We start from the raw sequence: 27,242 nt of genomic DNA on the forward strand, positions 1-27,242 counted from the left end.
TTGAATCTCTGGTGGAGGCTGGCCGCGCAGGAAGAGGATGACAGCGCTGTGTAGGAGCAGGGTCACACGTAACAATACCTCACAGTGCTTTGTTAAACTACCCTATGGTAGAGTGTTATGCTATTCTAAAAATACTCCTTAAATTAATATTTTCTATATATATTAAGAGCATATGCCTACATTGTAAATTCCCCTTGCATAAACAAAGAGGGAAGGAAAGAGCAAATGTTAGACCAAGGCTGGATGGTCGTTCATTGTATTCTTCTTGTAACTCGTCTGTGAGTTTGAAAATTAAAAAAATAAAAATTTGTGCTGCGTGGAGAGAAGAATCAATTTTTAAAACTATGTGACATTTGGGACTGGATCAGTCATCACAGATGATGTTAACTAGGAATTTTTTTTTTTTTGTAGAGACAGAGTCTCACTTTTATCACCCTCAGTAGAGTGCGGGGGTGTCACACAGCTCACAGCAACCTCCAGTTCCTGGGCTCAGGCGATTCTCTTGCCTCAGCCTCCCGAGTAGCTGGGACTACAGGCACCCGCCACAACACCCAGCTTTTTTTGTTGCAGTTTGGCCGGGGCCGGGTTTGAATCTGCCACCTTCCGTATATGGGGCCGGTGCCTTACTTCACCGAGCCACAGGCGCTGACCAGATGATGTTAACTATGAATTTGTTCTCTGCCATGGAATATAGTGGTGACCTGTGTTCTCTTATGACAAGGGTGATTTCCCATCATATACTTATGTATTCTTAGGTTCTGATTAATTCAATCTGCAATTGTCAGATTTTTGAATTTGGAATATTTCTTCACAAGGCAGTCAGTAAGCATTTCTTGAGTACCCGCTATACACAGAGTGTATGCTGTTAAGTGTGATGTGGATACAAAGATGAAGCTCAGATAGACATTCTGCATACCTTGCACATAAAGGACTTTAATATAAGATAGAACATTATTGTTTTTTGCCAAGTCTTAAAGAAGGGCACCATTACTTCATTGTAAGGGGAAATGGTGTGAGGAACATTCCTGTTGCATTTTTTCCATCCTGCCGTGGAAAAAGGCTAGAGCTGAGAGTTGGGGCTATGGGTGGGGTTGAAGTGAAGTGAAGCCAAACCACATTGGTTTGCTATTGCTGCATAACCCTTAGTCAGTGACTGAAAACAATCACTGAGTCTTGCTCCCGTGTCTGTGGGTCAGTTGGGGTTTGGCTGATCTAGCCTGGGCTTGGGTGGGCAGGTGTGTTTCAGACTGCTGAAGCTGAAAGGAAATATATGCTTCTCCCTGCAGGTCTGTGGACCAGTGGGGATGACTGCTTCGTGTATCTGTCAGAGAATGTTTTTCTTAGATGATGGTGGACAAACAGAAATATGTAAGGCCTTAGGAAGCGTAGTCTTGGGACTCCCATACTGTCACTTTAACTCACATATCATTAGCCAATAGAAGCCACATGGCTAAGCCCAAAGTCATGGGGCACGGTGTGGATATAGTAGGCAGGGGTGAAAAACTGAGATAGTCTATGGCAATGGCCTTGTGGTTATAGCCTACTTTGAATACTATGTTTTTAAGAGAAAGAACTTCAGTTTTTTTCAGGCTATGAAAATAATGTGATAAAAGCTTTTAAAAAGAACTTCATATGAAACAATGTCACTACTTATTCCTTCAAAAGACCCCTTTCTTGTCATGGGCAAGAAAGCATGAAGTTATATTCAAAGTTGAGGAAGATCAAGTATAAGTGGTAAGGGGAGGCATGTGTCCATTCAGTTCTTTAGGCCTACTCGGTACTGGCTGTGAGCCATATTTTCCCTTGATATTCTGGGTCTCTAATTCTTGCACTCTTTCTTCCTCCTAGTGGCCACTGGTCCCCTTAAAATTCTGTCATCTTTATGCTCTTTCTTCCTTGCCATCAAAGCCTGTGCTGCTGAAATGATCTGGCAGATTCATTCATAAGGAGCTGAAAAGGATTAAAATCTAACTGCCACCATTTGTATTTGAACAAGAAATAAAAGAACCAATGGCTCAATGATGGAGGGAATTCACACAGCAAAGGAGATGGGGCACCAGGGAATTAGCCCAGTAACTGCAAAAGCACATTCTGTAGCATATTTCTTTGTCTTGGACAAGTTAACTACTTGAGTTTGTGGGCAAGGGCATAGTTGCAGCAATAACTAGGAGTGTAACTTTCATTACATATGTAACATAAATTATATTATTTTAAAATATATGCCCTATCAAATCAAATGGATTTAATACATTTTTAGGGTGTAACGATTCTAACTCCTACTTATAGTTACTGTCTTTGAGAAACACGTGAATAAATATAGCAGGCATTAGGCAGGAACTTTCTGAACTGTGTCAAGGTTAATAATAAGTAAAATGTTATAAGTAGAGACAGGACAGCAACAGCTGTGCAACATTCTTGGAACCAAGGACTTTGATAGGGTGAAGTCAGATAGTGAGCTTGTCTTTGTTGCTTCTTTGGGTGAGTAGAGAATCCTTATAATAATCATGAAGAACTCTACATTTATTTTATAACTTACAATTGTTTTGCATTCAAAATCTGATGTCTGGCACTGGAAAATCAGAGGCATATGGAACCATGTCGGATGAAGACACAGATCAAACCTCTGAGAATGTCCTGGCTGAGATACAGTCTTTTGAGCTGCCCATTGAAGCTACTTTAAGGTAGGGTGACTTTGTATTTTATGGTTTCTTCTTTAGCAGTCATAAAGTAGTTCTTTTCCCTTCTTTTTAAACTACTTTATGAGAGAGTAAAAAGTACTTTGGGAAAACAGAATTCTGTATATACTTAATCTCAAAGTTTTCTTATCCTTAAAGAAATTACAATAAATAATAATCTACTGTTTTTTGCATTATGCTTCCTAATCTATCACTACAAGGTTAAGAAATATAAACGACTTTCAAATGATCAAAAAGGACCTCATACCATCTCCAAATAAATATTCCATCTCCATTCATATGAGGTTTCAATTGTTTTCTCTATCACTCAGTGAAAAACATCCAGAACGATTAGACGTAACAATGGAACCAACTTACTCTTGGTGGATATGAGTTGTGGAATGTTTATTTGCACTGTAGCTGAACTCATGGGTATATGGTGGCCTCTCAGATATGTATTTTTTTGTTTATTTGTTTCCATATACGATTTAGAAATAGCTTCTTTGGTAATATGGGCACACAGTTCAAGAACAGAATTAAAATGAAAGACTATGTGTCATTGTGTTAAAAGGGCAGCTTTTAAAATTTAATTCTCCCTGCCTATGTCTGACACCTGTCAGTGTGGGACAAGATGTTAATCATTGAATGCGACAATGACAGTGAAAAAATATTTGTTAACTAGTATTTGTAGAGTAAGTGTGTGTATGTAGTGGGGGAGGCCTTCTTCCTTCTTCTTCATTCTCAGAAGGGCCCCAGGGCCAAGTGCTTCAAAATCAACTATAGTTTAAACCTGAATAAAATTTTCCCAGGTATTCAAATTTAGTTTGAATCTCTTCAAAGGACTTAGAGTAGTGTTAGGGCCATGGCAAACTACTAAAATTTATTGGATTATCCATATGTAGGTATAGTTGCAAAGTAATCACAATTCCATTCCAGCTGTTGCATACTTTCATCTTATCTGAGTATCATGAATATCCTGTGAAGAAGAGTAGGTAATTTTTAACCTATTCAATAGGTAGAAGAAAACAGAGCTATTTACTAAGGGGAAACTCAATAATTTTCTCCATATAAAACACCTTTATATTCTACCACATCTTCTAAAATTTGTGCCTTTGCCTGGTGGGTAGGTATTTAAATGCTAGGTGCTAAGTGCTAAGTGCTAGGTGGCTAAGTCCAAAATAAAACAAGAGAGGGAGTGAAGGGAGCCCAGATGTGTTTTATTTACTGGATGCTCTGCCGCCATTGCTGCTTCAGAGCCCTTGACTTTTTAACCTCTGACCCTTTCCACATCTCCTCTGGTCTCACAACCTTGGCCAATATTTACAGTTTTTTTTTCTTTTTGAGACAGAGTCTCACTATGTTGCCCTTGGTAGAGTGCTGTGGTGTCACAGCTCACAGCAACCTCAAACTCTTGGGCTTAAGTGATTCTCCTGCCTCAGCCTCCCAAGTAGCTGGGACTACAGGCAGGCGCTGAAACGCCTGGCTATTTTTTGTTGCAGTTGTCATCATTGTTGTTTAGCTGTCCCAGGCCAATTTCGAACCCACCACTTTCAGTGTATGTGGCTGGCACCGTAACCAGTGTGCTACAGGTGCCAAGCCAATATTTACAGGTTTTGTCTGTCCTTGTAACTATTGTGTCAGCTAGTTTTGTTCTAGTGTTGGACCTGACTTTCTGCCTTGTTTTTTAGACTTTTTTTTTTTTTTTTTTACCTTTTTCTGAAGACAAATATCCCTAGTATCAGTTATGTGCATTCTGTCAGCATGGCCCTCAAGAATGGAGACTGCATAAATTTGTTCCCCCAGGTGCTGCCTTGTCACCATCCAGTGGCCCTGGAGTGCCCACTTTTAGCTTCATGTTTGGCTATGGAAATGAGAACAAAACCTGAGGCTAAATGAGAGCACCCCTTTTCAAAAGATACTGTTAAAACACGTCTGTGTTAATGGGGGGGGGCGGTACACTAGAGTCACAGAGCCCCAACAAGCCTTTCTGCAGCAGTATTAGACACAATTAGTTTTCTTAATTTCCAAAACTGTTGCTTTAAGCATTTGATCTGGTGAAGCCTTCTTAGACTAGCATTTGATAGCTTTCTACACATACCAATGCTTGTCACCAATTTTCCGTTGTCACTGCTCCCATGGAACACATTAGCTCATGTGGCCAAATAAGAGGGTTGGAAAATAAAGACAGGACTTACCTTTCGGTTTAATTAGACTCTTCACTATCTGACAATATGCCCCAGGATGCCCGCTCATGGTTCCTTTCCATTGCAATTTGCTCTTAGTTCTGCCTGCCAAAATCCATCCCATCATATGGGGCACAGCGCAAATGTTCTTTTTTCTATACAGCCTCTCTTGATTCTCCCGGCTAGACGTCACCATTCCATTCTTGAACCCCCAAAGAATCCAGGGCATTTTTCTGAAGCTTGTGTGTATTTTGTGTTATAACCATTTCCAAGATAAAGATTACTGGGGGCAGGGACTGAATCTTATGTCTTTGTATCCTTTGCAGAAGTTTCCAGAGGGCCTGGAACATAGTAGGTTAGATATATTTTGAACTAATTTGTATGCTTATGAGCTAAGTAATGGTGACCTTGTAAGGCAAAGGAAAAAAAAAAAAAGGAGGCAATCCAGAGAGAATGCTGTCATTTCAGCAAGATGAGGAAGAGATGGAAGTATTTGAAAACTACAAGCTAAAGGTAGAGAGGGTGGAAAGGAGATTTGGCTATAGGAAGACTGGCCAGCAGGTTCACGAAGGCCCTGCTGGGAGGCCCTGAAATGGACAGTGAGATAAGGGTTAGGTCACTGATTCAAAGGGGCTGGGAAGTGGGCCCAAGTGATGCTCCTTCCTCAGCCTCGCCAGTAGCTGGGACTACAGGCATGTGCCACTGTCCCGCTAATTATGTGAACAGGAGAGGTGGAAAGACTATTGAAGAGTTCTCCTATTTGCTTTTCCTGTCACAGAAAAAAGGCATTGCTTTAACAAACATTTCCTGCTGTGAAATCCTAAACTTCGTTAGCCTCCCTCCTCCCTGCCCACCTTGTTTTTCAGGTAGAGAATCTGAGGTAGTCTTTTTTTTGACGGAGTCTCACTTTGTCACCATCAGTAGAGTGCCGTAGTGTCACAGCTCACAGCAACCTCAAACTCTCGTGATTCTCTTGCCTCAGCCTCCCTAGTAGCTGAGACTATAGATGTCCACCACAATGCCCAGCTATTTTTTGTTTAGCAGGCCTGGGCCGGGTTCGAACCCACTAGTTCCAGTGCATGTGGCTGGCTCCACAACCACTGAGCTACGGGCACGGAGCCTGAGGTAGTCTTTTCTTTTCTTTTTTTTTTTTTGTAGAGACAGAGTCTCACTTTATAGCCCTTGGTAGAGTGCCATGGCCTCACACAGCTCACAGCAACCTCCAGCTCCTGGGCTTCAGCAATTCTCCTGCCTCAGCCTCCCGAGTAGCTGGGACTAGAGGCGCCCGCCACAAGGCCTGGCTAGTGAGGTAGTCTTTTCAAGGTCAGTGTTCAGATCAGAGCCACATAGTTTGCTCCTCTAACAAGAATAGGTCAGAGAGCTTAGTGATTTAGAATTCAGAGATGGTTTCTACCTAAGTCATTTAAGGGTGACTCAACAGCTCTTCTTGCATAGAACTTGCAAATTTTCTGGGCACACTCAGCCCCCCCACCCCTGCCCCACATCATCTGGAAGGATGGCTCTCATCTGAGGAGTGGCTAGTGGGTTGTTAGGACAAGGAGTCACTGTCAATGGTCGATGGTCTCTTTTACCCTGCCTTGGCTGTGTTCTACCCACCTCCTGCCTTTGTAATTGGCTGCTCCCAGAGCAGGCTTCCCTGAGATGGTCCAGCCCGTCTCCTGACTTCTGCAGTCAGCATTTGGGTCAGCTTCTTTGGCCTTTTTTGAAAAGAGCAGACAATAATTAGATGATTATAAGGTCTTGTAAATTAGATGATTATGAGGTCTTGTATTTGTTTTCAGTTTATACATGAAATGGTATCGAGGCCCATAATATATATATTTTTCCTTTTGAGCAGGGTCTCACTCTGTCGTCCAGGCTGGAGTACAGTGGCATAATCATAGTTCACTGTAGTTTCTAACTCCTGGGCCCAAGTGATCCTCCTTCCTCAGCCTCGCCAGTAGCTGAGACTACAGGCATGTGCCACTATGTCCCGCTAATTATTTTATTTTTTGTAGAAAATGTGTTCTCTCTGTATTTATTGTCCAGGTTGGTTTTGAACTCCTGGCCTCAAGTGATCCTCCTGCCTCAGCCTCACAAAGTACTGTGATTACAGGCATGAGCCAGCATGCCTGGTCCCACAGTATTAAGTTCAAAGGAAAGGTAGTTTCTGGGGAAAGCTGAGACATTATACTTTTTCCATGGTTTATTTGCATCGCCAATGAAACATCCATTAAAGCCATTTCAGACACCTAACATACTTAAATTGGGAAATAAAATTCCAGAGTGAAAAAGTGTAGTTTGTTATTAGCCCTGCAGGTGGTTGACTGAACTTAAGAAAAGGAAGAAACGTAAAGAAAGGCTTATTGCTAGTGCCTGAGTGGGAAAGTGGAGTTTGTTATTAGTCATGCAGGTAGTGACTGAACTTAAGAGAAAAGGAGTAAGTGTAAAGAGGGGCCTATTGCTCATGCCTGGGTTGCCTGAAGCACGGTTTAGCTTTGGGCATTGAAAATCTCTTAGCTGGCAGAATATTAGTAGGCTGAAATTCTCCAGCAGGTGGGGTCTGGAATTATTGTGCTGTCCTAATCCTTTTGCCCTGGGCATCACTGTTTTCATCTTGGCGCAATCATATGCTAATTTCCACTGGATATTCTTACTCTGTTCAGGTTTCTTGGTTTTCACCGTGTCCCTCCGTTTACAAGGGGCTCCTTGCCAGCTCCTTCCTCTCGGGGGCGTGCCTGTCTCTGGGAGGCTTACCAACTTCCTCGAACTAGGACAGTCAATAGGTTTCAACTAGAGAATCAATTCGGTGCATTGATGATAGTTGCCTGAGTCCTCGTGTTAAATTAATGATGGTAGTAATAGTCTTGGGATAGGGTAGTAGCCATGTTCATAACATTTATTTACCATAATCACACAGAACTTCCTGGTGCTTGGTGTCACCCATTAGACCTGCTCCTATGGATATTACTTAGACTTGGATGTAACCTGGGGCTCATTATGCCTCTTTGGGTCCTGCAGGTGTGTTGTTAGTACCTTAGAACAGGTTCTGAAGTCACAGAATGTCTGAACTGATTCGGGTTCAGAAGCCACAGTGTATTTTATTGCTGTAGCTGAGCCTCACTGAGAATGAATATGCATGCATTGTAGGGCCCTGCAAAGGTAGAGTGTGTGGAGCATATCCAGAGAAGGCCCTGCAGAGGGCTGGGAAAAACAGGAGGAAAAGGGAATTGTGCAAGATGACGTACCAGAAGAAATTTTTGTAATTGTTTTATGATAACATAATTGTTTTATATTTGTGTTCACAGACTCTTTCAGGCCCTTTTCCAAAAGCTGACCATGAAGTTTTATCAGGTCGAGAACAAACAGGATACTGTATTTCTTTGACTTTAGTGTTTTTAGGAATGGAGATAACATGCATTTAGGAAAGGATAGAAAACATTTTAAAAGCCCCCAAACACACAAACCTAAACTGAATACAACATAAAATCTTAAGATGACATACTAAAAGAAAAAAAATTAGCAAATTAAGTTCACCTGTAGATATTGTAGAATGTTCTTCCTATTTGTATCTTTACAAATGTAAGAGTTCTACTCAATCTTATTTAATTAAATATATTAATTAAGGTCAAAAGTCTAAGTGTTAATCTAGACCAACACTTAACAGTTGTATGATTTTGGCATTAGTTTCTGAAATTATAAAATGGGGATTATAATAAAACCTATCTTAAATGGTTAGTGAATATGAAGTGCTTAGAACAATGCTGCCTGGCACATAGTAAATGCTCAATAAATATTAGCATTACTATTATTGTCTAATTTATATCTGGTATATATAACCCTAAATACATACTTTAGAGTCTTGATGTAAACAAGCACTTATAACATCTTGAAATTCTGAGCAGTTGAGAAATATTGTTATGCAAAGTAAAAAATTTTAATTGACAAATAATAATTGCATATATTTTTAGGATACAAAATGATCTTTTGATATACATTTACATTGTAGATGATCTTTTTGTAGTGAGATATTTAAAATCTACTCTTTAGCAATTTTGAAATAATACATTATTGTTAATTATAGTCACCATTCTGTGTAATACTCGATGAAGTTTATTCCTTACGTTTAATTGAAACTTTTTATCCTTGCTTAAGACTTCTTCTTTTAGGGTGGTGCCTGTGGCTCAAGGAGTAGGGCACCGCCCCATATACCAGAGGTGGCGGGTTCAAACCTGACCTTGGCCAATGACTGCAACAACAACATCAGAAAAGATTTCCTCTTTTAACTATCCTTCTCCCCAGCCTCTGGTAACTATAATACCATTCTATTCTTTACTTCTATAAGCTTGACTTTTGTAGATTGTACATATAAATGAGATCATGCAGTATTTGTCTTTCTGTGCCTGGCTTAGAGTAATGTAAATTTTATTATGGTCGCATAAAATTCAGGAGAGAGAGGTGTGCCTTTTAAAAATCATATTTACTAATGCCTATATTTTATACTAATACAATTAATACCTCATTTAATTTCTAATGAGAATGGTGGAGTGTGCTACATGTTGTCGATATATAAGGTCAAGACCTAGAAATTCCTTGCTCACAGGAAGCTTGAGCAGGAAATACTCAAATTAAAAAGTGTTAATAAGCAGATGCTGGTGTGGATGTGGAGTGAAGGGAAAACTTTTACATTGCTGGTAGGACTGCAAACTAGTACAACCTTTTTGGAAGACAGTATGAAGAATCCTCAACTCAAGCTAGACCTCCCATTTGATCCTGCAATCCCATTACTGGGCATCTACTCAGAAGGAAAAAAAATCCTTTTACCATGAGGACACTTGCACTAGACTGTTTATTGCAGCTCAATTTACAATTGCCAAAATGTGAAAACAGCCTAAATGCCCACCAACCCAGGAATGGATTAACAAGCTGTGGTATATGTACACCATGGAATACTGTTCAGCCATTAAAAAGATGGAGACTTTACACCCTTTGTATTAACCTGGATGGAAGTGGAACACATTATTCTTAGTAAAGCATCACAAGAATGGAGAAGCAAGAATCCTATGTAGGCTCAGCTCCCATAGCACAGTTGTTATGGCACCAGCCACATATGCTGAGAGTGGCAGGTTCGGACCTGGCCCGGGCTGACTAAACAACTGCAACAAAAGAATAGCTGGGCGAGGTGGCACCTGTGGCTCAGTGAGTAGGGTGCCAGCCCCATATACCGAGGGTGGTGGGTTCAAACCCGGCCCCCACCAAACTACAACAAAAAATAGCTGGGTGTTGTGGCGGGCGCCTGTAGCCCCAGCTACTTGGGAGGCTGTGGCAAGAGAATTGCCTAAGCCCAGGAGTTGGAGGTTGCTGTGAGCTGTGACGTCACAGCACTCTGTCAAGGGTGGCAAAGTGAAACTGTCTCTAAAAAAAAAAAAAAATAGCTGGGCGTTGTGGCAGGTGCCTGTACCTGTAGTCCCAGCTACTTGGGAGGCTGAGGCAGGAAAATCGCTTAAGTCCAAGAGTTGGAGGTTGCTGTGAGCTGTGATACCATAGCACTCTACCGAGGGTGACAGCTTGAGACTCTGTCTCAAAAAAAAAAAAAGTGTTAATGAATACTATGAAAAATAAGAAAACAGAGTAAGGGACCAGAGGGTTCTGGGATGCTGGTTTACAGAGAGTGGCCAGGAAGTAAATGTCAGCTACCATCATCATTATTATTATTTCATTACATGACATTAGTTATATTTCTAAACCTATTTTTCCAAGAAGAGAGAAAGAGTAATAGGACAAGTGAGAGGTGAAGGAGGAAGGGCAAAGGTCAGTAAAGGGAAGCTAAGTGGAGAAAGGAATAGGGAGTGCATTGAACAGGATGATGAAGAAAACAACCAGCAAGGAGAAGGAAAGTAAGAGGAGAAAGAAGAGACAATAAAATTAATAAAGCTGTGTTATCAGTGGGGCTAAGGGAGTGGGATATCAAGCAAAGAGAGGGAATGGAACTCTTAATTGCTCAGTGAACTTTTAAAATGTTTAGTTTAAGGCTAAGCAAGCTAGTGGTGCTTTCAGGACATTTTTCTGAGGGCAGGGATAGTGACATAATTTGTGGGGCCCAATGTAAAATAAAAAAGTAGAGATCCTTGTATAAAAATTGTTATATTTAGAATTATAAGATGATGGTGGAAGAGCATTAAACCAAGTGCAACTGCATAGGTCCCACACCCATGAGCCAGCCCTGTCTGAGAGCTCAACACAGAGCTTGGCACACGGCATTCAATAAAAATAGTTCTTTAATGAACAAAATCTGGGGCTAATTACTTTTGAACTCCTCTGAGTACTGGCATATATTTCAGGGAAGAAATGAGTTTATTTGGCTTCAATTTCAAATTTTCTCGTATTGTTCTCCATGGTAAGGTCCAGATCTTTATGGAATGGCAGATTCTTGGACATAGTTTTGCAGTAGGAATCCTCCCAGACTGGCTGGGCTTTGTTTATTCTCTTGCACTTACAGAGTGTGGCCACTTGGGGGTGATCGCACCACCAAGGCAGGAGTGCTATAATATATAAAGACTGCCTATACTTTACATTTTGATACAGTTCTATAATTATATAACAAAGGCTCTAAAACTCTTTCAGAAACATCTGAAACAGCAATGTCTTGAGAAGATAAAGATAGGGTTCCCAGGGGTAGAGAGAAGAACCTTTTGTAGAGATGTACCCTACCTCATAAAACATGCTTTTATAACATTAAGCTTAGTATAAGAAGTAGTTGCATGTGGAGCATTCATTTTACAAACATTAATTGAGCTCCTACTATGTGCCAATCCCTAGGCTGGACAGTGAGCCATGCAGACATTGTCCCTGTGCCTGACTTAGGAGCAGTGCCTGGGAGTGGAAACAGACTCAGTGATTTGCTTTCCACCGTGACATGAGCCTCAGAGGATGGATGAGCACTGCCGCCAAGGACAGCAAAGAGGTACTTGCCTTACAAGTCTAACATCCAGAGAGCTCACTAAAGTGGATCTGGAACCAAGTCCAACCCCAAAACATGTTCCTGTTTCCTCCTTCACAATAGTAGGAAACAAATTTTGGGCAGTTTCCATTCATTAGGCATACAGAAAACTCTGATGCACCATCAGGCCATTTTGTTAACGATTTACAAAAAAGAACATTCATGTGTCTGGTTTTTATTTTTATTTTATCAAAGAGGAAGCTAAATGCTGGGCTATCTGGTTTATTAACAAATGCCTATTAATCCTAGTCTCTAGTGCTAATGCTGATTGAGCTCTGGGCTTAACATTATACATACACTATCTTCTTTAATCCTTACATACTTTGGTGAGCTAAAGACTCTTATCATCTTTAGATCACACTTGGAGAAACTGAGGCTTAGACAAGTTTAAGTAACTCCCCAAGACCCAACATCTAGGTAAGAAATGAGTTGGTGGCTGTGCATGGTGACTCACACCTATAATCCTAGCACTTTGGGAAGCTGAAGTGGGAGGATTGCTTGAGGCCAGGAGTTCAAGACCTGCCTTAGCAAGAGCAAGATCCCATCTCTACAAAAAATAAAAAATTAGCCAGGCTTGGTGGTGTGTGTCTGTAGTTCCAGCTATTCAGGAGGCTGAGGCAGGAGGATTGCTTGAGCACAAGAGTTTGAGGTTGAGGTTGCTGTGAGCTATGATGACACCACCGTACTCTAGTCTGGCAACAGAGCAAGCCCTGTCAAAAAAAAAAAAAAGGAAAGAAAGAAAGATGAGTTGGAATTTGAACCCAAGTAGTTAAATACTGACCAGAGCAGCTATATTCTGAGGGAGGAGCTCATTCTAAGGAAAGAGCTTTCCCAAGATAGGTTATTGGTCTATAGACAAATGGCTGAAAGTATAAATTGTCAATGACTAAGAGTTTATTTACAAGTTAAATCCTTACTTTATTGGTTTAGTTTTGTACTGGACACACAGCATTCTGCCCTGCCAGCCTTCCTCCTGAATCTTTCCTCTTCTAGGAGTCCTGAAGAGAGATCTGGTTCACTCTCTGAAAGTCAATTTCCATTACCAAACAATAACAACATACATGTGCAATCTGCCTGTGTGTACGCCCCTATCCCCTCAACTTCTTCAGACCAGACTAGTTAAATCATGTATCCCTTGGGTGGGCTTTTTATTTTCACATTTATGTATCCAGTCTATCTATGTCTATGCTTAAAATTCATATGGTTAGTTATTGAGGACATCTTAGCTTTAAATTCTTAGCAAAAACCTCTGTGCACAAACGAACTGTCAGAAGTTTTAGAAGGAGCCAACAAAAACTGTTTCAGAAGGAGAAGTGGTAAAGGGACTTCCTTCCATGTTTGCTTCAGTTTCGAGAAGATACTGTTGCTTATATTGAGGTAATCTTTACTGGCAAGTGCTGTAACAGGCCTGGCATAAAAAGTATCTAAGCAGGGCTAGCTTCCCAGAGCAGAGGCATTTGGACCTGTGTTTGGATAAAAGATGTCAAGACTGGTGAAAAAAAGGAGAAAAGGTCTGGGTAAGGAATGCTCAGGAAAGGAATGCCCCAGCAGGAGTCATGTGCCAAACAGGAAGCTAGCTTGTGCCCTGCTTTCCTCGTCTTGCTTTACTCTTTAGAGCAATTAATTCTCATTATGTACATCAACTGAGCTAAGATAGCCTTCCTTTTCCTGTAGAGAAAATTAGCTTTTTATTCTCTTTGTAGAAGGGACTAAAATTTGTCTTCATTTTTAATGTTTTGGCTTGAGGTTTAATTTTCAAAAGATCTATTTTTTCCTCTCTCAAGAGCTGAACCTGCAATTATGGTGAGCTAACACCAGGAGGTAGCGTCTCAATAACTGACAAGGCACTCAGCCAAGGAAAAAGTTCAGTTTTTTACCACTCAGTGAAAAACAACTGGATGAAGGGTCAAATCTCTGTACAACGAGATTTGATCCAAGAATACATGTGGAAAGAAACAGAGGAAAAAGTGAAGTTTATAATCTTTGATAAAAGGCCATTAATATTGTTTTTGCCAAGGAGAATATTGTTTCTTGATAAAAGTCAGTATCAGGAAATTTCAGGTAACCTCTGTTAGTGCTATAGGCAACCAAATATAACCACATTATAAGACATATTAATTTCAATATAAAAAGAGCAAGTTTGAAAAAAACTAAGTTTTTCTAATTTTGTTTTTATTTATTTATTTTTTTGAGACAGAGTCTCACTATGTTGCCCTTGGTAGAATGCCATGACATCACAGCTCACAGCAACCTCAAACTCCTGGACTGAAGTGATTCTCCTGCCTCAGCCTCCCTATTAGCTGGGACTATAGGCACCCTTCACAACACCTGGCTATTTGTTTGTTGCAGTTATCATTGTTGTTTAGCTGGCCTGGGCCAGGCTCAAACCAGCCAGCCCCAGTGCATGTGGCCGGCGCCCTACCCATGGAGTCATGGGTGCCACCTCTAATTTGATATTGTTACCAATCAGAGATTAATCAAACTCTTACCTTCTGCTCAGAACTATTTGTAATGTTCCTTTCTAACTCATCCTGAACTCTTTCTAATAGCTTCAGAGCTTCAGCACTGTTTGGTTTCAAAACCCCTCTAGCTTTCTCTCAGGTATATGTGGAATTCTATGAGGAACTATAGGAAACTGCAAAATTAAAAAGAAAATCATCTGAACTCAAGGATCTTAACATGGTGTGACAGCACTGGTAGATTGGGGAAGAGATTTTCTGTACTTGCATATTCATGAAGCACAAAGAAATGGGATTAACCAAATCCCCAACAATAAACAAACAAACAAAAAAAGAGAAAGAAATGGGATTAACCAGAGGAGGTCTGGATTCTCAAGCACCATCAAGGCAGGAAACGGTGGTGAGGTTATGATGACTTCATACTGGCTTGTAATGGGTTTTGTGGTGGAATGAGCAGTTTCCTTGGTCTTCCAAGGAAGTATGCACTGAGGTTCCCTGGGGACCAAGTGTACAAAACAAACAAAATCCACAAATGTATGAAAAGACACTAATCAAATGAATGCAAACTATTGGGGGAGCGAGTAAATGTATTAAATTAAACCTATAGTCCCTATAGAAGGTTGTAATTAGTTAAGGGAATCTTTATGAGGAAAATAAATTTTGAGTTAAGTTTTCCAAGACTGACAGAGATTCCAGATTAAAAAGGAGGGCATTAGTAATGTTTATAGGCCCTTACTAAGTATGGCAGGTAGAATAAAAACCTCTCAAAGATGCTCACATTCTAATCCTTGCAACCTGTGTCAATGTTACATGACAAAAAGGATGTTGCAGATGTAATTAAGGTTAAGGGCCATGAGTTAGAAGATTATCCTGGATTAAATTTTTGGGTCCAATCCAATCATGTAAGTCCTTAAAAGCAGAAATCTTTTCCAGCTTAGATTGGAGTCAGAGGAAGATGTGACTACATAAGAATGGTTAGAAAGATGTAATTTTGAAGATGGAGGAGGCCACAAGTCAAGGAATTGGGGTGGCCTTTAGAAGGTGGAAAAGGCAAGGAAACAAATTCTCCCTGAGAGTCTCTGGAAAGGAATACAGTCGTGCTGACACCTTGATTTTAGCCCAGTGAAATCTATAGCAGACTTCTCACATACAGAACTGTAAGATAATACATTTGAGTTGTTCTAAGCTACCAAATGTGTGATAATTTGTTACAGCAACAATAGAAAACTAAAACAATATGGAACAGCAATACAAGGTAGACACTACATGGTGTCCTAATTGTTGCCATACATACATATATAGGGAAAATGGGAAATTGTAGCTAAATGTACCTTTACTTACAAAATATTAATTACAAAATTTTACAAAATATTTCTTTATGTTTGATATATAAATATAAGAGTGTTAATTTTTCTTATTTATGGAGACCTTTGCATTAACCTGTACTGTTGTCATTTACAGATGGGGAAACTGACACTTGAAGAGATTAGGCTCTTGCCAGTGTCACATGGCAGTGAAGTGACATTAATCTAAGAATTGATGTTTTTAGAATCTAACTTTAGAGCTCATGCTTTTGACTATTATGTGATACCACCTTCCAGGATTTTGTGAAGAGAATGGAGGTAGGATTCTAGTAAAAGCTCACTGAAGGGGATGAGTTACACAGCTGGCTAGTAAAGAGGTTGGTTGACTCAAAGAGAAGCTCAAAGCCTGAGGCTAATGGAGACCAGAAAATAGTTGTCTCTCGGGCTGGATTTGTACTCTGTTTCTAATTAATCTCCCCCAGCTGCTGCTTTGATCATGACAAACTGGTTTACTCAGAGTCCCACAAACATGTCATTAACAGTACTCTTTTCTACTCTGGTACCTTTGTCCAAGTCATCCCTTCTCTTTCCCACTTCTCTGCTGGCCACCCCCTCTCAAGAGATCTCATCTCATTTCAGTCGAGCTATTGGAACATTTTGGGTGAAGACCTTTGGCATGAAACCTTACATTGTCTTAGGCTTCTTTTGTATTGTTTTCATTTCTTGTAATTTAATTTTAATGGCGCCTATAATTTATTTCCAGGTTGACTGGCCTCTGTGAACTTCCAGTGGGAAGGGACATGACTCCACTTAGAATGGTTGTCATGGTCATCTGGGATCTTGTTCGTTCCTAAAATAAATCCTAGTAGCACATAGTTTTGCTTTTCTTGAGTGCATGGTTTCCTTTTCTTAACGTCTCACCACCCAAAACGTAAACGTTAAACGTTCTCGTCGCTTTTATTACAGATTCAGGGTGGTTATTTGTTCACCTTCCTCATTACTACGGTACCCCCAGCTTATAGCAGAGGGTCTAGGACACAGAATACAAGACTGTATGTTAAAGCCAAAAGGCCAGTTACTAGACAACCAGGGGCAAGTTGTGTAAGAGAGGAGGAGGCCCCTTGATTCCCAGCCACCGCCAGCAGCACCTTGGCCTCCAGCAGGTGCAGGGACCAAGTCGCGCTCCCGCGAGCCTCTGCCCCAGCGTTCAGCGCGCCCCCGCGCCGTCGTCCCTCGATCCCCGCCCCACCCCGCCCCTTCGCGCGCGCCACCTGCGGCTCGCCGCCGACGGTCTCGCGGCGACGCGCCTCGCCGGCTCCTCAGCTTCCAGCCAAGATGGCGGAGAGCAGCGAGGGTCTGGGCACGGTACCGGAGCACGAGCGGATCTTGCAGGAGATAGAGAGCACCGACACCGCCTGCGTGGGGCCCACCCTCCGGTAAAGCTGTCATCCCTAGGGATTTCAGGCCGCTCTTACTGGCCGTCCTCAGGCGCCGGGCGGGGCGTCCGCCGCCGGCCGCGCGCGGAGCCGCCCGACAGGTGGTGCGCGCGGGGGCGGGCGAAGGCGCTCTGGGGTGGCGGGAGCTGGACCAGGGCCCGGGCGGGGCAGGAGGGAAGCCGCACTTGTTGGCATGGCCCGCCTCAGCCTCGGGAGCTGTCATCGCGCAGCTGGTGGGTGTGGCTGCCGCAGCGTCCCTGACCCCCGGAGCTGGGGCGCGGCCCCGCGTTTGCCGGCGGCATCGGTCCCGGAGCCGGACGGACACGCCTTAGGCCTGTCCGGGTTGTGTCCGCGGCCGGGCTGAGGGGTGCTTGGGCGGCGTGCGAGGGGCGAAGGTTAACCGGAGGCACCCGGCGTGACCGAAGCGCTCAGGGGAGCGCAAGGGGAAGCCCTGGCGCGCTGGGCTGCGGGGGGCGTGGGAGAATTGAAATTGAGCGGGAGACGCCGGCACAGTGCCCCTGCGTGCGGCCCGAGTGGGCGAGGAGGGAGCGTGGGCTGGAGGGGAGGAGCTGCCGCCTCGAAACGCGCGGGTGTGACCGTGCGCTCACGGGATAAGCCTCTCTGGAGCCAGGAAAGCTTTTACTTATTTACAAACATTTCATTAATTTTGCATTCATTTTTCTACTTATTTTAAAACGGATCTCTACCCATTCTCTTTAAGAATAATACTAGGTAATTAATATTCTATGCCAGACGTGGGGTTCTAGTAGAATATTAGCCAGGCTTTGTACTGAGCCTGAAGTTAGGCACTCTGTTCAAGAATAAATTGCTTTTAAAACGTAAGGTTTCATATTTTGCCTTGATGATAATGATAAATTATGATTCACATGGGGAACTTGGGACTGTGCTTTATCATTCGTATTTCTTCAGGGTACACTTCCTCGAAATGGAGCGCTGCATGGTTTGTGGACCTGTGGATGTAGTGCAAAGTGAAGCCAGTTTAAGTTATGTAAATCCACCTTGCCCGGAGAGTCAGGAGGCCTGGATGCTTGTTTTGCCCTGGTTCTGCCACTGATGGAAGTGTTCAGCCAGAGGCAAACATCATTTAACCTTGATAGATCTCAGTTTCCTTATTTGTAGAATGGGGAGTGGGTGTTTAGATGCCCAGAAAGCTCATACCACTGGGGACTGTGTCTATTTGTTCTCTGTCATATACTTAACACCAAGCATGTGGCAGGCAAGTTATGAATTTTTGTCACACAAAGCTTCAGCTACAATGCATAATTAGTGCATTTCCTTAATTTTCCAACATAATTCTTTCAATAAAACTTCATATGTTTGGTAATGAAAGTAGAAATCAGATCAAAAGGAAGCTTTGTTTTCCACACTGCAAAATGGTATATTGATAAGAGTATTCCATTTTAGACCAAGAGTATTTATGAAGGAGATGCTTTATCTGGGGAAAATGTACTAGGCAGTATCCGTGAAAAAAGATGAAATTAAGAAAATTTCAAAATACATGGAGAGACTTTCAGGACATTCACAAACAGAATGTATGTATTCATGATGTTATTCAGTGTTCTTTTGCTGGGCAACTGTGTTAACTACTCACTTTGTTGGGATCCACTTTTTTTTTTTTTTTTAGCAATCTCTAGTGACTCATACTTATTCTATATATACACTATTCATGCCTCATTTACAAGCAGACTCTTTTCATACATACAGAAAAGGCACTGTTAGCATTCTTTTCTTTTGAACACCTTTTAAGCTACTACTCTTTTTTCCAGAATTTTTTTTTAGGTTTCACTGAGTGAATTGTTGGGTATTACATTTTTTTTTTTGTAGAGACAGAGTCTCACTGTACCGCCCTCAGGTAGAGTGCTGTGGCGTCACACGGCTCACAGCAACCTCTAACTCTTGGGCTTACACGATTCTCTTGCCTCAGCCTCCTGAGCAGCTGGGACTACAGGCGCCCGCCACAACGCCCAGCTATTTTTTTTGTTGCAGTTTGGCCGGGGCTGGGTTTGAACCCGCCACCCTCGGCATATGGGGCCGGCGCCCTACTCACTGAGCCACAGGCGCTGCCTGGGTATTACATTTTTAAAGACCCTTTATTATGGAAAAATTTAAACATTTATGAAAGTAAAATAGTGTAAAGAACAGCTGTGAACTGTCAGCTAGCTTGAGTTCAATCTCTGGCCTTTTTTGATCTTTTCCCCAATCTAGTTTCCCTTACCTTGGATTATTTTGAAGCAAATCCCAGTACATCAATTCATTGATAAATATTTTAGTATTAACATTAATTTTTGTTATTTCCTAATTATCTTTTAGCTGACTTATAAACTTATTTTATTTATATTATTTTTCCAAGTGGCATTTTTCAGTCTGACCTATGACTAACTCATAGGTCAAAGAAGAAATCAAAAGAGGAAATTAGAAAGTATTTTGAACTGAATAAAATGAAAAACAACATATTATTTGTGAGATACAGCTAAAGAAATACTTAGAAATTTGTAGCACTAAACACATCTATTAAAAAGATTAGCTTTAGTTTCTAACTAGAAAAGGAAGAGCAAATGAAACTCAGTGGAATAAAGGAGAAATAAAGATTAGAATGACATTCAATGAAATAGAAAATAGAAAAACAGAAAATCAGTGAAACCACAGATTGGTTCTTTGAGGAGTCAGTAAAATTGATAAAATTCTTTTTATCAAGAGATTTGATAAACCTCTATCAAAGGGAGATTACAAACTACGAATAACAGGAATAAGAGAGGGAAGGTGACTACAGATTCTACAGATGTTAAAAAAGATAATAATAAAAAAAAAAGTACTATGGGCCTGGCCAGGTGGCTCACACCTGTAATCCCAGCCCTCTGGAAGGCTAGTGGATTGCTTGAGGAGTTTGAGACCAGAATGAGCAAGGGTGAGACCCTGTCTCTACTAAAAATAGAAAAACTAGGTGGGCTGTGGTGGCAGGCATCTATAATCTCAGCTACTTAGGGAGGCTGAGGCAAGAGGACCACTTGAGTCCAGGAGTTTGAGGCTGTGAGCTATGACACCATGCCACTCTACCCAGGGGCAACAGAGTGAGACTTTGTCTCAAAAAAAAAACAAAAAAAACTATGAACAACTTCATGCCAGTACATTTGGCAACTTAGCAGAAATAGACAAATTTGTTGAAAAATTATGAACTACCAAAACTTACCTAAGAAGAAATACGTAATTGAGTAGTTTGTGTATTGATTCAAGAAATGGAATCTGTTGTTAGAAGCCTCCTCCAAGAGGAAACTCTAGGCCCAGATAGCTTTACTGGTGAATTTTACATTTAAAGAAGAATTAATGGCAACTCTACAAAAACTCTTGGGAAATTGAAGAGGAGGGGATATTTCCCAACTCATTTGAACTCAACACTAACCTGATACCAAAATTAAAGTACTAGAAAAGGAAAATGTAGACTAATATTCCTCATAAATGTAATTTTAAATACTTTACACACATTTTAATGAGTTAAATTTCTCTATTATATATATATTCTAATATCTATGTGTAAAGAATGATACATCATCAAGTGGGATTTACTTCAAGAAAGCATGCTGGCTTAACATTTGAAAATCAATGTAACATTGTTCGCCGTATTAAACTAAAAAAGAAAAATTGTATGACCATCTCAATAGATGCAGAGAAAGCCTGGACAAAGTCTAACATTTATTTTGGTTTTAAAACCCTCAGAAACCAGGAATAGAAATTTCTAAGCTTGAAAAAGGACATGTATGAAAAATCTATAGTTGACATTTGCTTCCACCTACAACAGTCTTTCCTCGGCTATAAGCTGTTCTCAGTGTAGGTGTGCATGAGAGAGAGAGAAGTGTGTGTGTGTATTGGGGGACATAACCTCCCAGGCAACACCATGCAGGGTGCCTTTCATCCGTAGGTCTGTAGACAAGGTGTAGCTGTGAGTCCTTAGCAGTGGGAGATGAGTCCACTAATAGGTAAAGGGTTCCACTATGGACCCAGAAGCTAGAACACATTCAACCATAATGTGCTTGATGAATGTCAAAGGAATAAGTGACATAATTTTTTCATTTATCTCTCTATTTTGCATTTATTATTGGCTTAATAATTTTTTCAGTGGATTAAATCCCCTAACTTTCCCAATCGTGGTTTTTTATTTGTTAACTAAAATAAAAATAATAACAACAAGATTTGTACTTTGGAAAAAGAAGTTTTACTTCTCATAGGGTAGCAACCTGTTCGGTGGCCATTCCAACAGGTTGGGAAGGAGAGCCCCAGCCAGAAGCTAGGCACACGTGCTTCAAATGAGACAGAAGGGGCTAGGAGTTCATACTGAGTAAGAGGTCAAATTCAACAAGGTATAGGTGGTGCCATGGGAATTTATGAAGGGAACACGAATGTAGTTGTACTTTATCTCTTATCTGCTTGTGGCTGGGAACTCAGGTTTTAGGTGTTTCTGGGGTACCCTTGGCTGAGAGGGTCAGTTCACGTATTTTATTTTTGAAATTGTAAAGTACACATAAGATTTACCATTTTAGTAATTTGTAAGTTTAAAGTCCTGTGGCATTAAGTACATTTACTTTGTTCTTCAGCCATCACCACCCTCTATCTCCAGAGCCTTTTTATCTTCTCAAACTGAAAATCTTTTATATCCACTATACACTAATCCACATTCCTCCCTTTTCACCAGCCCTTGGCTACCACCATTCTACTTTCTGTACTTTATATACTTCACATAAATGGAATCATATACTTTATCTTTTTGTGATGGACTTATTTCACTTAGCACAATTTCCTCAGTGTTTAGCCACACTGTGGCATGGGTCATGCTTGTCTTCCTTTTTGGGGAGAATGATAACTTTCATATGTACATACTACATTTTGTTTCATTCATCAAAGGACATTAGTTGCTTCTACCTTTTGGTTTTTGTGAATAATGCTCCTATGAATATGGGTGAACAAATATCTGTCCAAGTGTAGTAAGTTTTTGATGCTGGTCTCTGAGGTTTATTCTGACCACACAAAGGTTCTTCACGTTTTCTTTTCCTAGCTTTCTTGGGTAAACTTGCTGACTTACAGTTTATCTTTTTGCAGAAAGTGGAGCTACTAACCTCCTCTCTCAGTTGCTTACTACCAAAATCTTCATTGTTTTCCAGAACACTCTTAGGTTTGAACTTCCAGTACACTGTTCTAAATAAAGTCAGTTTCTTTGGGGAGAGCTTTAGAGCTCTTTGTCTTTATCTGCTGCCTCTCCTCCTGGATCTAATTGTTGAGCCACTAGTCCAGATCTGGGAGCTTAGACAGTAGCTTCCTTCTCTTGGAGTGACACCCTTGCATTAGTCTGGGGTCTTAGCTTGCCTTTCACAGTGTGGAGCCTCTGTCCTATGAGTGAGCAGAAATGAGGGGCATTGGGTCCCCAGTATTCATGCTGGTTATGTCTGTGCTAGAGCCTCTGTTCTATGATATCCTCATTAGGACTTGGTGGATGAAAGGGGATAGGGTAGGGGTAAGAAATGCTGAATGCCTGCCCATTGTTTGGCCCTTGACTGAAACCTAGGGGGAGGGGGAGCCCTGTCTTAGCTACACCCACTTGGGGTGGTGTGTCTATCAGGCTGAATTGGGAGTTGTGGAAGGGAAGGTGTGGGTGATGGCTCAAGGCCCTCAAACTCTTACTATTCTTAGATTTTCTTGAATAAATGTTTCTTCATTTGCTGTATGCTCTTAGGATAATTTTTAGAGACTTCAAACGGTGTTTTTTAAAATAGTTTTCACTAGTTATGATTGTTTCATTGGGGAGAAGGTTTGTGGATTTCCTTACACTGGTCTCTAAAGGAATGAGAAATGGATCTTCCTCAAAGCTTATTCTTGTTTTATTTTTTTAAAAAAAGAGATAAAAATCAACCTTATGAAAAATAAGCCATTTCAAATCACACAGTTCAGTGACATTAAGTATATTGACAGTGTTGTGTAGACATGACCTCTGTCTGATTTCAAAACATTTTCATCATTACAAAAAAACACTCTTAAACTGTCACTGTCTATTCACCTCCTAGCCTCTGGCAACCAGTAATCAACTTTCTGTATCTATGATTTCACCTATTTTGTATATTTCATATAAATGGAAGACTGAAAAAGCGACTTTTGTGTCTGGCTTCTTTCACTTTAGCATGATGTTCTGGGGATTCATCTATGTTGTAGGATGCACCAGTACTTGTTATGGTCTGAAGGTTTGTGTACCTCTGCCCCCCTGCCATAATTCATATATTGAATCATCAGTGTGTTAGTATTAGGAGATAAGGTCTTTGGGTCTTGAGGGCAGAGCCCTTGTGAATGGGACTAGTGGTTTCATAAAAGAGACCCTAGAAAGCTAGCTTGTTCCTTTTACTTTGCAAGGGCACAGCTAGAATGCACCACCAGAAAGCAGCCCTTTGCTAGATGCTGAATCTGCCTTCATCTTGTACTTTCTAGTCTCTAGAACTGTGAGAGAGAAATAGAAATTTCTGTTGTTTATAAGCTACCCAGTATACATTATTTTGTTATAGCATCCTAAGTATTTTAAGACAGTACTTCTTTTCCTTTTTATGGATGAATATCTTTTTTTTTTTTTTTTTGAGATAGAGTCTCACTTTGTTACCCTTGGTAGAGTGCTGTGGCATCATAGCTCACAGCAACCTCCAACTCTTGGGCACAAGCGATTCTTTTGCCTCAGCCTCCCCAGTAGCTGGGACTATAGGTGCCTACCACAATGCCTGGCTGTTTTTACAGGTGGGTCTTGCTCTTGCTCATGCTGGTCTCAAACCTGTGAGCTCAGGCAATCCACCTGCCTTGGTCTCCCAGAATGCTGGGATTACAGGGATGAGCCACCGTGCCTGGCCCCATGGCTGAATATGATTACATATTCATTTCCACATTTTGTTTATCCATTCATTAGTTGATGAATATTTAAATTGTTTCCATCTTTTTGCTGTTGACTATTCCTGCACAAGTTTTTGCTTGACTATCTGTTTTCAGTTTTGGAAGGGATATACTTAAAGAGTGGAATTGTTGGGTCATATGATAATTTTGTGTTTAAGAGTTTATTTTGTGATTATATCAATAGTTTGAGGTACACAAAGCTCTAAAACTGTTGTAAGAGACAAACTCAACTGATCCTATAATACAGATTTCAGGCAAGCATCAGAGAAAAACAAAACTATCTGTAGATGACAGAGGCTTAATCGCTATGGTTAATTTATTGCTGTAAAATTTTCTATCAGGCTCAATACATAACTACTTCTGAAAAGTTTTAAACATGGCTAGTAAGGGCATTGACAAATCTCCAGGGACTTCCCATAAAGAGTACAATTTTAGAAATGTTTGTATTAGTAACATTTTTAACCTATACAGATTTAACCTAGGAAGGCTGAGCATCTCTTTTGACAACTCTTGCCATGCAGCTTTTCCAGACAAATCTAATTATTTCTAGCATTTCTCTTTTTATAAGCAGGAAGAGTAAGTATGGTTTTCTGACGTTCCTCTGGGAAACCTTAAAGAAAATTTTAGGTGTAAGAGATAGCTTGACAACTTTATTTTTTTCTTCCATATAGGATCCAAATTTTGGAAGACATAATCAAAAGCGTTGTCAGATGTTGCCTGAGAAGCGATACTTGGTTACGCATTTAAAGTGAAACTGGAGCACTTAAAAAATAAACATAGAGGCTTTTCACCCATAGCGCAGTGGTTAACTCAGGCTATTGGATTCGAACCTGGCCCAGGCCAGCTAAACAACAATGACAAGTGCAACAAAAAAATAGCCGGGTGTTGTGGCAGGTGCCTGTGGTCCCAGCTACTTGGGAGGCAGAGGCAAGAGAATCTCTTAAGCCCAAGAGTTTGAGGTTGTTGTGAGCTGTGATGCCATGGCAGTCTACCCAGGGTGACAGCTAGAGACTCTGTCTCAACAACATCAACAACAACAACAAAAAATACACATAGTTAACTTGATTGTAATGAACCTCAGCTCTTTCATGAGAGGAAATTTTTCTATTTGTTTAATCAAAAATATAACAAAATCAACATGAAACACAGAAAAGTAATTTGGCAAAATAAACTCACTATTATGTAGGCAGATTACCCAGATGGTAAAGAAAAGTCTTTCATACTATAGCAGAGCTATTAATCAGTAAATCAAGGAAGCAAGCCCCATAAGATTAAGCAAATGTGGCTATATTTGTAACATATTTCATAACTTGTTTTCAGACAGGTATTATAAAACAAGGCAAATACAACTCATTTTCCAAGTTTTGTCCTTCATTGTGCTCTTTCATTATTCTGAAACAAACTCTTTACCATGGAGCACTGGCTTTTTCTTGAGGGTATGTGAGGTAAAACTACTTTTCAAATAATACTAAGGGGGTTGTGGTGGTGAAATTTTATGTGCTAAAGGCTGCCCAGGTAGCTGGTAAAACATTTGTAAGTGTTTCCCTGAAGGTGTTTTCTGGAAGAGATAAGCATTTGAATTAGTGAAGATCCTCCATCACCAATGTGGGTGGGCATCCGTGAGTGGGCATCTGATCCACTGAGCACCCAAATAGAACAAAAGGCAAAGGAAGAGTGAATTCTTTCTCTCTTCTTGAGCTGGGACATCCATTTTCTACTGTGCTTGGCTAAGGACAGGGTCTTATTCTGTCACCCAGGCTGGAATGCAGTGGCCTGAGCATAGCTCACTATAACCTCCAATTCTTAGGTTTAAAGGATCCTTCCTCCTCAATCTCCTGAGTAGCTGGGACCTCATGTGCGTGCTTACCATACCTGACTAATTTTTAACTTTTTTGTAGGGACAGGATCTCACTATGTTGCCCAGGCTAGTCTTGAACTCTTAGCCTCAAACGATCCTCCCACCTCCCAGAGTGCTGGGATCACAGACATAAACCCTATATCCAGCTGAGTTCTCAGTAAGTTTTTAAGAGTGTTAATAGAGCACAAAAACTTGGAGCTATACAGGTCCCTTTTCTGTCACTCCCTCCTCTTCCTCAGCCTACTTAACTGAAGATGACAAGGATGAAGACCTTTAAAAGTTTCTCAGAATTACTTCCCTGTGAAAATCATCTAGATCTGGTGCTTTTTTTGTGGAGGGATCTTTTAACTCTTCTCTGTTTCTTTTTCTTTTTCTTTTTTTTTGGAGAAAGAGTCTCATTATGTCGCCCTCGGTGGAGCGCTGTGGCATTACAGCTCACAGCAACCTCAAACTCTTGGGCTTCAACGATTCTCTTGCCTCAGCCTCCCAAGTAGCTGGGACTACAGGTGCCCACAACATCCAGCGATTTCAGTGTTGTAGCTGTCATTGTTGGCAGGCCCAGGCTGGGTTCGAACCTGTCACCTCTGGTGTATGTGGCTGGCGCTCTACCCACTGAGCTATGGGCGCCACCCGTCTTCTCTGTTTCTTCTGTGATAATTGGTTTGTTTTAGATTTTCTGTCTGTAGAGCGTAAGTTGTATTCGTTTGAAAAATTATTTCTTCAAATTTATCAAATTTGTTTGAGTAGAGTCGTACCATCTTATTAGAAATAAGATTTAATAATTTCTTCTACTTTTCTGATTATATCCTACTTGATTCTAATTTTGAATATTTGTAATTTCACTCATTTTTTCCCCCTTGGTTAGATTAACTAGTGGTTTGTCTGTTTTTTTTTTTTTTTTTTTGAGACAAAGCCTTACTCTGTTTCCTCAGCTAGATTGCGTATGTAGTAGTATCATATTGCTCATTGCAGTCTCAAACTCCTGGGCTTAAATGATCCTCCTGCCTCAGCTGAGTATCTAGGACTATAGGTGTGTGCCACCATGTCCAGCTAATTTTTTTATCTGATTTTTGGAGAGACAGAGTCTTTTTTTTTTTTTTTTTTTTTGAGACAGAGCAACCTCCAACTCCTGGGCTCAAGTGATTCTTCTATCTCAGCATTCCAAGTAGCTGGGACTACAGGTGCCCGCCACAATGGCCAGCTGTTTTTTGGTTGCAGCCGTCATTGTTGTTTGGCAGGTTCAGGCTGGATTCGAACCCGCCAGCTCAGGTGTATGTGGCTGGCGCCTTAGCCGCTTGAGCCACAGGTGCCGAGCTGAGAGACAGAGTCTTGCTGTCTTGCTAAGGCTTTTCTTAAATTCCTGTGTTCAAATGATCTTCCCAGCCTCAGCCCCACAA

The 27,242-nt window shown here is 41.0% G+C and overlaps 1 protein-coding gene across 4 annotated transcripts in view; it reads left to right on the top strand.

Annotated features, from left to right (window-relative positions):
* Window positions 1–2,404: 2,404 nt before the first annotated feature.
* Window positions 2,405–27,242, top strand: part of EXOC6 (exocyst complex component 6) — a 232,339-nt gene continuing 207,501 nt past the window's right edge. The window contains exons 1-2 of one of the 4 annotated variants that reach the window (XM_053582723.1): window positions 2,411–2,478; window positions 2,582–2,681. In XM_053582723.1, the coding sequence (XP_053438698.1) occupies window positions 2,596–2,681 (86 nt within the window). In that variant the 5' untranslated portion in view covers window positions 2,411–2,478; window positions 2,582–2,595. Of the gene's footprint in view, window positions 2,682–16,896; window positions 17,058–27,242 lie in introns of those variants that run through there. The other 3 variants (XM_053582721.1, XM_053582724.1, XM_053582722.1) reach the window with 3 other exon arrangements.

The sequence above is a fragment of the Nycticebus coucang genome, chromosome 3 (assembly GCF_027406575.1).
Source record: "Nycticebus coucang isolate mNycCou1 chromosome 3, mNycCou1.pri, whole genome shotgun sequence".
Classification (NCBI taxonomy): domain Eukaryota; kingdom Metazoa; phylum Chordata; class Mammalia; order Primates; family Lorisidae; genus Nycticebus; species Nycticebus coucang.